General features: G+C 38.9%; 2 protein-coding genes across 2 annotated transcripts; one reads left to right on the top strand and one right to left on the bottom strand.

Annotated features, from left to right (window-relative positions):
- Positions 1-893: 893 nt before the first annotated feature.
- On the top strand, positions 894-4,850 carry smndc1 (survival motor neuron domain containing 1). The gene is made up of 6 exons (XM_023399308.2): positions 894-1,050; positions 1,408-1,527; positions 2,009-2,151; positions 2,593-2,754; positions 3,531-3,684; positions 4,075-4,850. Exons 2-6 carry the CDS (start codon positions 1,408-1,410, stop codon positions 4,210-4,212), a joined length of 717 nt encoding a protein of 238 aa, XP_023255076.1. The 5' UTR covers positions 894-1,050; the 3' UTR covers positions 4,213-4,850.
- Positions 4,851-5,063: 213 nt separating this feature from the next.
- Positions 5,064-13,453, bottom strand: LOC111649553 (max-interacting protein 1-like). The gene is made up of 6 exons (XM_023399307.2): positions 13,087-13,453; positions 11,825-11,927; positions 11,589-11,618; positions 10,099-10,213; positions 7,318-7,489; positions 5,064-7,125 (listed from the first exon to the last, which is right to left on the bottom strand). Exons 1-6 carry the CDS (start codon positions 13,313-13,315, stop codon positions 6,962-6,964), a joined length of 813 nt encoding a protein of 270 aa, XP_023255075.1. The 5' UTR covers positions 13,316-13,453; the 3' UTR covers positions 5,064-6,961.
- Between the last annotated feature and the right edge of the window lie 440 nt (positions 13,454-13,893).

Here is a 13,893-nt window from a genome sequence, read left to right as displayed (position 1 = left end):
TATGACATTAACAATATTTTTGATTTATAGAAGTAATAACTGTAGTCTATTAGACTATAATGATTCAATGATATTTAAAGTACTAAATCTAGATTTAGTAAATCTAAAGTACAGAGTCTAGAATGTTGTAGCACTACGTCCCTGCAACATGTATCGTTTGAAGAGAGGCACATCTGTACATCTGTGAACCTGTTTCTTTCTTGTGAACTATGGCACTGGTTCTCAAACTGCCTTTGTCTACTTGTGACCATATCTACTTTTATGTACATGACCTATGGGTGCAGTGTGTACAATGTTGTATTTTACAACCTCTGTCTTTTATGTTTGCAATCAGCCACATTATTTGTGGTAGAACAAGCCATAACATACTGTATATGAGGCTCACATGCCGTTTGTGAGACAAACACACTGAGGGAGCTGTTTATCAGAGCTTAGCTTCAAAACCAAAGATCTGTGTGCCATGTGCTATTATAACACTTGCTGCTGAAATGTGCTGTCTGAATCATATAGAAAATGAGTTATGTTTTGTTCTCCATTGCCCTTTTTACTGAGACCTGTGTAATATTTTGTTTAGTAAGATTAAAACAGATATTGACTTAAACTGTAAATATGGATGATGCATAAAGAGTGAGTTGGCTGCTCATATATGAATCATTCAAATTAGCCAGTTACCTGGATAAAGCCTGCGAGAAGAAAAAAAGCGATAAAACGATAAATGAATATAGAAGAACTTGTAGCCTAATAGTGTAACTATTCCCGAATGAGAACATGATTGATGAAGAAAATCCGAAATGCTGCACGCTAGGAGTTACCTGACTCCAGAAGGTGGCAGCAGTGCAACATTTAGGATGCAAGCTGCCTTTAAAACCCAGATAAGAAGAAGATGCCATGTTATCGCGAGAAAGTCCTCCACGGGCTTCCGTTTGCGTATTTGTGTTCCGGAGGACGTCGAGCGGACTGTTGTTCTTCTAAGCAGTCGTTTTTGGCAAATAATCGAGTTGGAAATTTGAATGCTAACTGTATTTATTGGTCAAGAGCATTTTTACGGAGGTAAGATTACTCTTTGTTTTGCGATTCCCCTCAGCCACTCTTAGCTAGCAGTAACTTAGCCGCCGTACGGTAAATTTACGTCGATGAACGAGGGCCGAGGGATCTTCCTAGCCGTTTGAAGCTAACGTTAATGTTATAACATCTTACAACATCTTTCATGTAGATTTTGACTAGCCTATGTTTAACTCAATATAGGTGTAATATAGGTTACACAAGCAATTTGAGTGATTACGTTAATGCTAATGTAAGCTAGCTGACTAACCGAAGATGTTTACTTCTTGCTAATCGAATATGTGCTAATACAGCTAGCCAAGGTTTCCAACAACAACAAAAAAAGCTTTTTTTGTTCTCACACAGATGTCAGACGACTTGGTGAAACAGCTAAGCAGTTACAAAGCTCAGCTGCAGCAAGTAGAAGTTGCTTTATCCACCGACCCAGACAATGAAGACCTCCTTAAACTCCAGAAAGACTTGCAGGTTTGTTCGTCTGTGTGAATGAGACACATCAAAAGTATAGAAGCTGCAATTATTAGTCAACGAATCAATTTGTCGATCGACAAAATTAAACAAATCTTTTGAATATTAATTTTTTTGGACAATGTCAAATATTTGCTGTTTCTTGTTCCTCCTATGGTGATTTGATGTTTTGTTTGTCACAGTATCATAGTAAACTGAACATTGCTGGATTTGGTCTTTTATTTGGACTTTTGGTCATACAAGATAACATTTGAAGAGCTCATCAGCTTTTTTCTTCCAAGTATTTTGTGGTATTCTGCAGACATTGATTAATCAGTTAAACTCAAAATAATCTTGAGCAAAATCTTGGTTTCTGGATTCTCATGGACATAAGACTAATAATTTCAGATGTATAAACAACTAAAATTGCTAACTAAACTTTAACTGGGGGAAAATTGCCTGCACACTGCATGACTCTTTTTTTCATTGTTTTATCCCGCAGGAAGTCATCGATTTGACAAAAGACCTCCTGACCTCACAACCCACTGATGGTGCTTCAAGTACTAATGGGTCAGACACAGTCCCCCTGAAACATGGCTGGAAAGTGGGGGACAGGTGTATGGCTGTGTGGAGTCAGGATGGACAGTGAGTGTCACCAGCCTCTTCTCATGAAAACATTACATGCAACCACATGCCTTATAGCACTACAATTAGAGTAATGATTTTATGGATTAGTTTCTGTCAATTCATATTAATAGTTTATCTTAGGTCTCTGAGATTGTATGTCACTTAAGACAAAATACATTACTTTGGACAAAAGCATGAATACATTTAATTGTAGTCAGATAATTAGTGCATTTTGTTCTTGAGATGAATTGGAACACAACTTCATGCATGTTTGAACTTAAGGGCAACAACATTCTTGAGGGATGTTCATAGAAAATGCTCTGATAATATCTAATGTTCGCATGTGCAACATATTCACTTATCATAAATTATTATATATTATTCTTAAACTTTGCCTCTTAAGTAGAGCTTGAGTCTTTGGCTCATACTCACCTGCTTACAGACGTGATTTTTTGGCAGGGTGTATGAGGCTGAGATTGAGGAGATAGACCGAGAGAACGGCACTGCAGCTGTTACCTTCAGTGGATACGGGAATGCTGAAGTGATCCCTCTGCAGAACCTCAAAGCAGCAGAGGAGGGGAGACGCTCTGATGAGGATGGAAGTATGAAGCCCAAATCAAAGTATGTACAAAAAACATTCTCTCGTTGTGCTTAAATCATGCTTATTAACATTTTGAATCAAAATATATGAGCAGTCTTTATCTATACTTGCCTTGTGTGAGCCATAATTGGTAGTAATTGGAAGCTTGGTTGGTTTCACTCATGGGCAACAGAGCACACTAAAAAAGTAGTAAATGCACACATCCTGCAAAACATGAAAAGGTGCTGGACTAATGAAACAACATGAGAAAGAAAAATAAAGGTCCACAAACTGTAGCTCCCTTCTGAAATTTTAATGAGATATCCACCAAGAACACGTAGCTCGAAACATCAGGGCACTTACAATTCTGTTGTACTACACCATACCTAGATTTTTAATTAACCTTTTTTTTTGTCTCATGTAGACCTTGGTCTTTATAATTATGACCAGCTCCTTTTTAAATTGTATGAGTGTAATTCTACGAAGTAAGCACCAGCTAGTGGAGTAGTATTCAGTATATGTAGTATTCACCTACAACACCTTGCTTTATTAGTCCTCACTGGTTGGAAATAATCTTGGAATTTTTACACGCAATAGGGCCTTTGAGTTTTTGTTACTTTGATTGACTGATTAAAAATGGACTCTGGGACAAATTTCTAGACACATACACACAGTGGAGACACCTTGCATGTGCATAGATTACCTAAACTTCTTCAACAGCAACAAGTAGATTTCATATCCATAACAACATGTTTGTAATTATACATCATGAATAGGATTGTTCAGGACTAATGTTTCTCCTTGTCTGTCTTTTTAGGAAAGAGCAAATAGCAGAACAGAGAGAGTATAAGAAGAAAAAAGCCCAGAAGAAGGTACAGAGGATGAAGGAGCTGGAGCAAGAGAGGGAGGAACAAAAGTCAAAGTGGCAACAGTTCAACAACAAAGCCTACTCAAAGAACAAGAAAGGACAGGTAAGTTTTCTGTTTTTTTAGAGGACTGAATTTATTTGAGTGGACAAAGGTTATACTCTGTAGATGTCTAATTTCTTGCTTGATATTATATCCCACAGCAGTGCATAGTTGTGAAATCCCACAATGGGATTGCATTTAAATTAGCCGGGCAACAGCTCTGTGAAAATAGAATATTTTAAAAAGACAACTGACAAAACAAGAACACCATTAAGTCACAAGATCTTGTGATCTGGTCTTGTACTCTACCTCTAAAACCTCTAATTCACACAATTGCATGAATGTTTCAGTGATATGTAATTTTAATTTACATCATCCCTCTCTTGTCTGTCACACTGCATGCTAAAGTTGAACATTTGTAACCATTAATAATTGATTTTCTGTTTTTTGTAGGTAAAGAGGAGCATATTTGCATCTCCAGAAAGCGTAAATGGAAAGGTGGGAGTGGGAACATGTGGTATTGCAGACAAGCCTATGACCCAGTACCATGACACATCAAAGTACAATGTCAGACATCTAATGCCCCAATGACCTAATATATTCTGTACATAAAAATTCACTGTATACTAGCTATATCAGTGCTTTCCATTGTGTTTATACATGATTTAAGTTTCTCAAGTAAAGAAAGCTTTGAAAGGAATTGCTTGCACACCATTGTTTGAAATATTGATGTAGTTTTCCTTATATATTATGTGGGTACAACGAAAAAACATTTTTCCCTGCACTTGGACAAGGTCACTTGTTATGTAAGAACAGGAAGCTGTGTTTTAGAAAAGCCGAAAAGTTTGCTGTTTTTGTCCAGCTTCCACCGAGGCCAAACACTTGCTAAAATGTGTATAAAAATACACCTGTAGTTTTAGTGTGAACATTTATGGCTGGATTTTAAATACTGACCAGTTCTTGGTGTGTCTGAACATTGATAATGGCGTTGATTTGAGATGGCTGAATTTACGTTTTAATTTCTGTATATATAACAGTGAAATAAACATTGTTACCTTTTCAGTTTTTTAAAGAGTTGCCTCCACCGCATTTGGGCTGTTTTTACATGACCTTTTCATTGTGGTTCTGTCAGGCCCTGTAGGTGGCAGTAAAGACTTGTATCATTATTAATAAATCCATGTCATGAGCAGCACGCTGCAACTTTAAATACAACCCATTTTTCCATTGAAGTTCTATGAGTTTTTTGTTTGAGATGTTCGACTTTGTTAGTTCAGGATGTTTAATGGACTATGTTAACTGAAGACCTGATAGAAACCTGTGTTTTCTTTTAACAAAATGAACGCCGGGAAACAATTACAATATGTCAGTGTAATGCAAGAAACCCAAGTTTATTATCTGAATAATAATGGTAGGCTTACCAAAAAAAGACAATAATGGTAATGTCTGGGTAGAAGAGGTTTATTAAGATTCCAGGGACAGTTGTCAGGAACTGTAACAAAGTATTAGCAGGGGACCAGCAGCACATGTTTTGCAAAAAAGTCACCTTGGATGGCTGATTAAGCACAAGAGAAAACATTCTGGGGTGTGCTTCAACGTACTTCCTTAACAAAAGTCTTTTTCATAGTGCATTTTATAGTTTCCCAAACAGGTTGGGGGGAGAAAAGACCTGTAACAAGGAACTTTGTGCAAGAGTCATACCCATGTTAAGACACAATTTGGTGGTGATCTACTTAGGACTTGGACCAGAAAAATGCAGATACATGGTCATATTGAAATGGTGATGGTCATATTGTCTTATTTGGTTTCATGGATTCCAACAGGTCAGCAGTGCAATTCTATGTGTCAAATATACATTGAATTAGTGGGAAGTCTCCTAATTTCAAGGATTCAAACTTGTACTTTTTCTGCTACAATACAAAAAAGATACTGTATTAAACATTTAAGTATAAACCAAAACTAGTATTCTGTAGTGTGTATGTTGTTCATGCTACAGACATTTGTATAAGACTTTTCAATCCAAAGCACATTACAACATGATTAGAAAGGCTACATTCAATACACATGCACCATAGCTTTTTTTTTTCTTTTTAATCAATTACAATCATTTTTACTGTTGATTGTTAATAACTGATACCACTACTGGAGCAAGTGGAGAACTAGCAAACCGTAATTTGGTGTTGGACGGACAGAAGTGTGTCATAAACACAGCCAACATTAAAGATTAAAGATATGATAAAAACTAGACGCGTTATTGCTTGAGCCTTGTACTTGGACAAGTGCGGGATAGCTTATTACTGTCTAGATAAAATGAAATAGAATATGCGCACAGTGTGAAAGAGATGGTTCCTTCTTTCAGCAAAACACCACTGAGTAATGCACTAAACCTGTAGCACTGCATATGCCTCAGTGGGGATTAATTACATCAAGTAATTGGGTAAACATTAAAAAAATAATAATGAAAAAAATAATTTTAACAGCAGTTTTTTTGTTGTTTTTTTTTTTTTCATTCAAGCATGACCAAGACCTAGCTACAGTACAATTAAATATACCAAAAATAAATACTATAATCATATGCAAAATAAATTAGAATAACAAGGGTGGACTACACCACCTGTTTGGATATGACTGTGCTTCAGTCAAGAAGAGGGACACCACGTGGATCAATGATGGTTGTGGGTCCTAAAGCAGAGGTTATAGAAGTGTAATAAACATTTTGGAATGCAGACATTGTAGCCCTTGTCACTGGCTTGTTCACTGACAAGAAGTGCCTTCTGGATATATTATCCAAAGAAAAAGGGCAATGTTTTTACAAGGCAAATGGAGCAAACGTTCCCAATGGTGAGCTTCTAGCTGGTACTGTTTTTTTTTTTTTTTTTCTTTTGTGTGTGAGTGTTTTTGCTGGTTTCAGAAGATCAACTTGACTAAAGGTAGAGTTTCCCCTTCGTGGGTCCTCTACAGGATCAGTATTGAGTGCAGGTGATTCAAGCTGGCTATGGGTAAAGGGAGATTCAGGTGATTGGTTTAGTCAACTTTAAAAATGAAGAAACTATATTGGGTGAGAAGTTAAGTTTGAGGCTGATGTATAAAATGTTTCAGACTGATGTAGAGGAGCCCCTTGACTTCTGGAAGGAGACAATTTTAAACTTTTAGACTGGGTTGAACTTAAGGCTGGTTCTCAGGTGGAGTAGATGTTTCATTTGTCAGGTACAGGTGGGATTGAGGTTGGTTCTTCTTAAGACAGGGAACCTAAACTGCGAAGGAGAATGGAGCTGTAGGCTGGTACTTGGAGAGGTGAAAGCCATAAAAGACTGCAGCTGAAGTGAATGTATAGGCTGGTGCTTTAAGCAGAGAAGGCCAGTTTTAGACTGCATGTGGCGTATCCTTCGTCACTGGCTAAGCTCTGCCGGCTGCTGTGGTCGTCCAGGTCACTTGCGCCACTGGTGCTTACACTGTCCATTTCTCCATGGGAGAACTCAGTGCTTTCCACGTCAACTTCTATTTCCTCTGTTCAATTACAAAACAAAACACCAACATGAATATGGATTCATTTTATGAATCATGCAAGTCTTAATGTTTGAAATTGTGCTTTTCTAACCGTATATGGTGACAGATTTTAAACAAATATATTAAAATGATTAAATTACAAACATTAATAATGATACAAAATCTGCCCTTGTCCTAAATTTGGACACTAACCTCTGTCAGACTCTGAGCGATCAGAGTCCATCCGTGAGCCCAGGCTTTCTGTGCGGACCCTCTCCCTCTCTCCATGAGTCTGCAGCTGGGCTAGCTGCCTCTGCAGGTGTCTCTGCTCTCTCTCTAAGGTCTCCAGCTGGTGCTGACTCCTTCGGTCCACCTCTTCAAGTTTCTGAAAAGAGGGAAATACATGAGACTTAATTTTATTGTTGTTGTGTAGAAACCTAAAGATAATGATGATGATCAGTGCGTGTATGACACCTCTCTAAATACTACTCATGATTAACTGCAAAGTACTGTATATGCATGAGAGGATGGAGAACTTATCTGGTGTGCACTACTGCGATGTTAATATGTAGTTGTCGCTGCCACCCCCCCGTGCCTTCTAATAAATTATTCAACACACAAGAATAGCAAGTTGCTTGTTGGATAGTGGAATAGCTGGTGTCTGTGTGTGGGGGTGGGTTTCAGTATACAAATGAAAGTAAAGATCATTCTGTCCTGCTTTTTGGCTTCTTAGCTCTACTTTATTTGTTTAAACTTCCCCACCTTGGTCATTGGTTTTTGTTTAGTTTTGAGTAAAGCCTCTATAGACAAATTGCTCACTATCAGTATATTAGGTTACGCTAAAACCAAAGTCCTGGAGATGCACTATGAACCTGTGTAATCATAAGGGAAGGGAGTAACCAAACACTTCATGCCAATAATCACATCTGATCATGCCATAAATTAAAACAAAACAAAAAACTGATACATGCGAAGGTAGTGGCAGAGTAAGTCCTAACATTTTATTTGCAAGCCAGCTGAACACTAAAGACTTGTGTCTTAGACAGTGTCATGAGTGCTTAGAAAGGCACCCATAAATAAAATGAATTATTATTATTATGATTAATATGGTTCATTTCCTCCAATGTCTCCCATGTGTAAATATTTGCCAGATATAAAAAAATGTTCCTGTTTGAACGTACATAAATATAACATATGGCGAGCCAGACAACAACACCAAAACCAATTTGCTTGCATAACAATAACCTTTTTGTAATTATTTTAACCGTCACCCTCTTATACCAAAATACACCACATGAGGTTTGTGAGCTAGAATAAATTCTAAAAGATGAGACTTTGTTAGAACCATGTGCTGAGAGCCCGGAGTAATGTTTCCCATTAGAAAAGCAGTAAAATGACCCTGTTCTGAATGGAGTTTGGTACAAGTAAGAGTAGCATTCCTCTGTGCTTGTCCTGTAGCACAATACAGGGTGTTTCTTTCTTTTTTTTTTTTTTTTTTTTTTTACTTCCTGCAGCCGTGAGCTTCATGCTGGCTGCACCTGCTTCACCCTTTTACTCTACTACACAGCCTCTGGTTCTAAAAATACAACACAGCAGCATTCAGAAGCCACATTTCCTGGACTTCAAACAGGCAGGTCCAAAGTCAACACTTGACATCATAGGTGTTTATCCATTACCCCCCGCTGTGATACACTCCCACAGACTGCTGCCAGGACTGCTTTCATATTGCAGCCCTCAGTCATCCCTCAGCTGCTTCTCACTGCAGGAGCCTGCACAAACTGGGGCCAAGAAAGGCGAATATTTCAAAAAAAAAAAAATGTCTGGCTTAGATTGCAGCCACCGGGGGAGCCACAGTGTTGAGTCTTGGATGCTTTGACACTGCAGAATCATTTGAGCCTATCCTCAGTCTCATGTAGTTCAGACACACTCAGTGGTCCATTCGGGCAGGCAGCTCTAACAATTAGGACAGATCTGGTGCCCTCAAGACCAATAGTCAGTGCACTATTCTCACATTATCCTGTAGAGTGAAAGACACAAGACTTAATCAAAGACTTGCCAAGGGTTCAAAATCCTGCAAAGGACAGCCCTGGCAACAGCTCCAGGGTGATTTGTTCAAAGGGAAAGAAAAACTGAAATAACTGAGAAGCAACCACAATGTCCTAATGCTGAGGCCAAAGTGCCTGAAGGTGCAGTTCATTTAATAGTTCTGAGAAAACAGTTTACTGTTTAGAAGTGTCTGGGAAAACCCCTAACTTCTCTGTTTCTGTACATCTCATTTAACCAGTATTGACGTGAGGCAACTGGGTGACAATTTATCACCAAACTGGCCTCAGTTCTGTGTTCACTGTCCTTAATCTTTACATTAGACATTTAACTGAGCCAAAAAAGTTCAAATAAGAGGTAGAAAATCCAGACTTCCTCTTCTCTCCCTGGTGTTTATACCGAGTCAAGTATGATTACAAAACAAATGGGAGCAATTTCAATTCAACCTTTTCATCCGGCAACAACGTGTTGAACTAACACACCCATAGATGTACAGAATTTCAGAGTTCAGGTGGATTTCAGGCCAAATATTGAGCTTTCTTTGTAGAGAGTGGAGCTGCGCTGTGATCACACCTGATGGACAGTGAGTATCTGTAAAGCGCAGCAAACCAGAGACTGTTGGCCACCATGAGTGAGAGCTAGGAGACTGAATACAATTTTCTTCTAAAATACAAAACAGGATCAGACTATTGACTGGTGAGGCTTAGGTTTTCTTTTCCATCACTATGGATTCACACTGGGTCTCACACTGGAAAGAAATGGACCCTCCCTTGTATATCAAAGTCATCCTTTATAGTACTCCAGATCTATATCTGCTGTCAATACAACATCAACCGTTTTTTACTCAAGGGAACGGCCACAGAACTCTTAATTCCAGATATCTGTGAGTGAGACACACATTTGCTTTGTTAGTGTTTTCATTGCTGCAGGGGTTTCCTCAGACTACCACACCTTGATATGTGCTTTGGCCTTGTTGAGCAATCCCAGCGTGGTGTGCCGACTGCAGTCTGGTCCCAGAGGGATGAGGGACTTCAGCCTCTCCAAACACAGGCGGAGATGTGCTCGTCTGGGGGAGGAGACACAATCAAGAAGGGTCATTTCCATTTAGAGACAGCATACATGTGAATGAGAGAGTAAATATGCATGACAAAGCTGAGGATAAATTTTCCAGGCTAATGTATTCTAGTCCTCTGCACTGATCCTGATTAGTCCAGTTATGATATTTCCTCCTAATCCAATTTGATTAGAATTGTAATAGTTAAGGCAAACATCTATTTGATTGGTCCTGATTGATTCTAATTATGATACCATTAATCCATCTGTCATTAGCAATGTCACAGTCAAATTATTGAGGCACTTGATTTATCTGTTTATCCATGTTGCTAGTTAGCAACACCATCGGATACTTTTGAAATTACATATAGATCTGTCTGGCCCCAGATTTGAAAGCTGCTGAGGTCAGCCCAATGCTGTGTTTCTGATCTACCAAGGCCTCTGGGCCTGTGGTCTGAATGAATGCAGAAACTGGCAAAGGACACTCACTATCCTTTCAAATAATGGAGTAAAATGTAGGTCAAGTTGTGATGTCATCTCTTCTCCCTGCGTTGGCCACCATTTTGTAAGAAAAAAGAAAAAGGTACAATACGAAATAAGCATTCCTCTAGAAAATGCCCTTTCTCTCATCACTTGAGCTAAGATTCTCCCACACATGGCTGGACATTTAATTTTAGGATAAATGTGTCGTGACATTTGTTTCCCCCTCAAAGCAGAGGCTGCCACATCCTGGAGCTATAGAAGCAAGCTGCTGTTGGATTTGCAGCTGAGAATCTCTCAGGAAGGAGCCCTGTTGTCTGGAAACAGACGGTTCCCGTTTGCTGACTGGGGAAATGTCTGCATGTCCTCCAGGAACAGTGCTGCTACTGAGGCTGCATTACACCTCCCTTTTATTTGCCTTGCAAAATGCTATCGTATACAGGAGGAGAATTTCTAGTTGTTGATAAAAACGCCCTTTCTGGTAGTTCTGTGGTGATAAGCTGAATTATAGGGCTACGGTACATCTCGTTGTGAAATGGTATGGTCAACATGTTTAGCATAGCATCAAAATATGCAAACATGGCAGAATGGAGAAGGCTTTGGGTTTTATCAGCTTGAAGCTCCATTTTGAGCCTGCTGGTGCTTGAGATAAACTCCCTGTGTAGCTACAGCAGTTTAAAGACTGCATCTTTCTCCTGCTACGGTACAACTTTTGCATGAGTACAATGTGAACTTGTCACACATATGTAACAAAAGTTGAAGGCAGACAGATGTAGGAATCTCTATGATGACTTCCCTTATTTCAACCTCTCACTATTACATCTTGTTCCTTTTTCATGGCCTTTCACTACTGTCTGTTTAATCATAGACATGCACACAAATCACCTCTTCAGTCTTGTTTTACTCACCTATTTTTTTCAAGTTCATTGTGTGCTGACCTGTTGAAATTATAAATATAGAAACAAAACTGGATTACATGTCTTATTAATGCAAAATACAGCACATTATACAATTTTATTATTAACCACTGTGTATCAGAGAGGATTTGAAATGCCTTTTGTATCACATACATAAATGAAGACAAACATCATATTCACATCGACTAAATTTCATTTGAGGACCTTTTTCAAAATAATTTACTTACCTATTGTGAATATTGTCCAATTTCCTGTTTTTGAATTTACGTTGTTTCTGTTGATGTGCAGTCTGGTTTGCAGGGTATGTTGAAGCATACCCATGCTCACATTCTGTTGATAAAGAAGATTAAGAGGATTACATGTATATATAAATATTTATAGTACAGTTTTTTAAAAATGTGCTTCAAGCAAAAAGCTTCATGAAGGCTTGGATTTGCAATGATGGGTACGACCTCATTTGCCCTAAATTGTTCATTACACCTTCATATGTGACAAAATAAAAGACAGACAGCCCTTTTTGGAAAATATTAATAGCCTATTAATACACTCTATGATTGACATTTATGATGTAATTATGTATCTTGTGTGAGTTGGCCAATCTGTACTTAGCCCACATTAAGCAGAAAAGTGGGCCATGAGAAAGAATATTTTGTCAAAACTCCTTTCTATTCTACAGTACTGTGTTCTTACTGTTGCTTAAAAAAGGCCTACAGTTCCCATGACCCCTCCTTCCCAGTAACATACTACGTTTAACATGAACCTGTGTGTGATTGGCTATTTGCAGTGACTCTGGCGCTGGGAACATGTTTCCCGACCAATGAAAACTTTACAATTTGTTCCATGTGGAAACCATGTGAACAACACATACAAGGAAGCAGCACCAGCTGCCTCTGAAAATGATAGCTAGGCTCTCAACTGAAAATGTTTAGAGGAAATGAAATCTGAATCACATCGTTTGTAGATGCAAGAAGGTCCGTGAATGCGACATTTTTTGAATGGACATGATATTTTAAGGGAAGCATCGTGAGGAGCTGCGAGAAACTGAGATGGAGGATTAAAGGGGACATTTGGAGTCGCAAACCACAGTGTCTACATGTATTAACCTAGATGTGCACATATAAGCCTGTTAAAAATGATATGACATGAAATCCTGCCTGCTCAATTAAGTCTCCCATAGTCTGCCAAAGACCAGTTTTAGGGGAATAAGATAATTTAGCTGCAGGCTATTGTTGCAATAAAAATCAGTTTCTGGCGATGCATTTGCTTCCTGAATTTAAAAATGAGCAAATTTTCCGGCTTCTCGTGAACTGATAATAATTTGAAAGTGTTAGGTCGATTAGACAATAGTTTTTCAGGAGCAGGTGAAATATCATTGGCTGCTGACGGGCCAGTTCATCTGTCCGCTGCGCGTCTTTTGTCGCCTTCGCCTCTATTGTTGTCTGCTCGGCGCATTACATGGTAATATCCCCTACAGCCCGTGTTTACTTACTTCCGTTGTTCTTCTCGATATTTTCTATGTAATTTGCTGCATCGAGCAGCACTTGTACGTTCTTCATAAAAGTGCCGATTTGGTCCATTGCGGAACATTTGGAGTATAAAACGTCGCTGAAAGAATAGTCGGACATCTCTCCGAAATCCTGCTGGTCCATGGACGCATCGGACTCCGACAGGACCTCCTCGGATTTCAGCTCGCTGTGCTGTAGCACGTACTTTACCATTTTGACTTCAAGCTTTGTATCTTTTGGGGGGCTTTGACAAAGAAGCAGCGCTGAAATTGCACTCCTTGTCCCGTCTGTGCACTGAGCGGATGACTGAAATGAACCAGGCTGGATGGAATTGCAGTCCTTAGCCTCAGCCACTTGCCCTACTTGGTGGATAATCCCTCCCACTAACGCATGCACATTGCATTCATTGTCAACTGTGCCATAATAAATCCTCATTATCAATACTGCAGGAGAGTAACAAACAACACACTTATGTGCAGTGACATTCTGAAGTAATGCCTGCTTTCTTTTGTGACAATGCTGCTTTATTTCAGTTGACATAAACTGAATAATTACCTATGACAAAATAAGAGCTGCCTTTCATGTGCACACAGTTATGTCTGAGTTTATGTGAAAAGACTTTAAAAGTGAAAAAGCATTTAGAGCACATGGCAGTAGACAGTATCAAGTCTAATCAATGGTGCAACCTGGATATCAGGGACAGCTGCCAGGGTTAGTCTCAGTTATAAATATGTAATCACTTGAAGCTTCTGTGTTATTAAAGGGCTCCCAGGCAGTAATACCCTAATATT

Source organism: Seriola lalandi, unplaced genomic scaffold, assembly GCF_002814215.2.
Source record: "Seriola lalandi dorsalis isolate HSWRI2012SDOR001 ecotype SW California unplaced genomic scaffold, Sedor1 jcf7180002051200, whole genome shotgun sequence".
NCBI lineage: Eukaryota > Metazoa > Chordata > Actinopteri > Carangiformes > Carangidae > Seriola > Seriola lalandi.
This window is presented reverse-complemented; position numbering and strand designations above follow the sequence as displayed.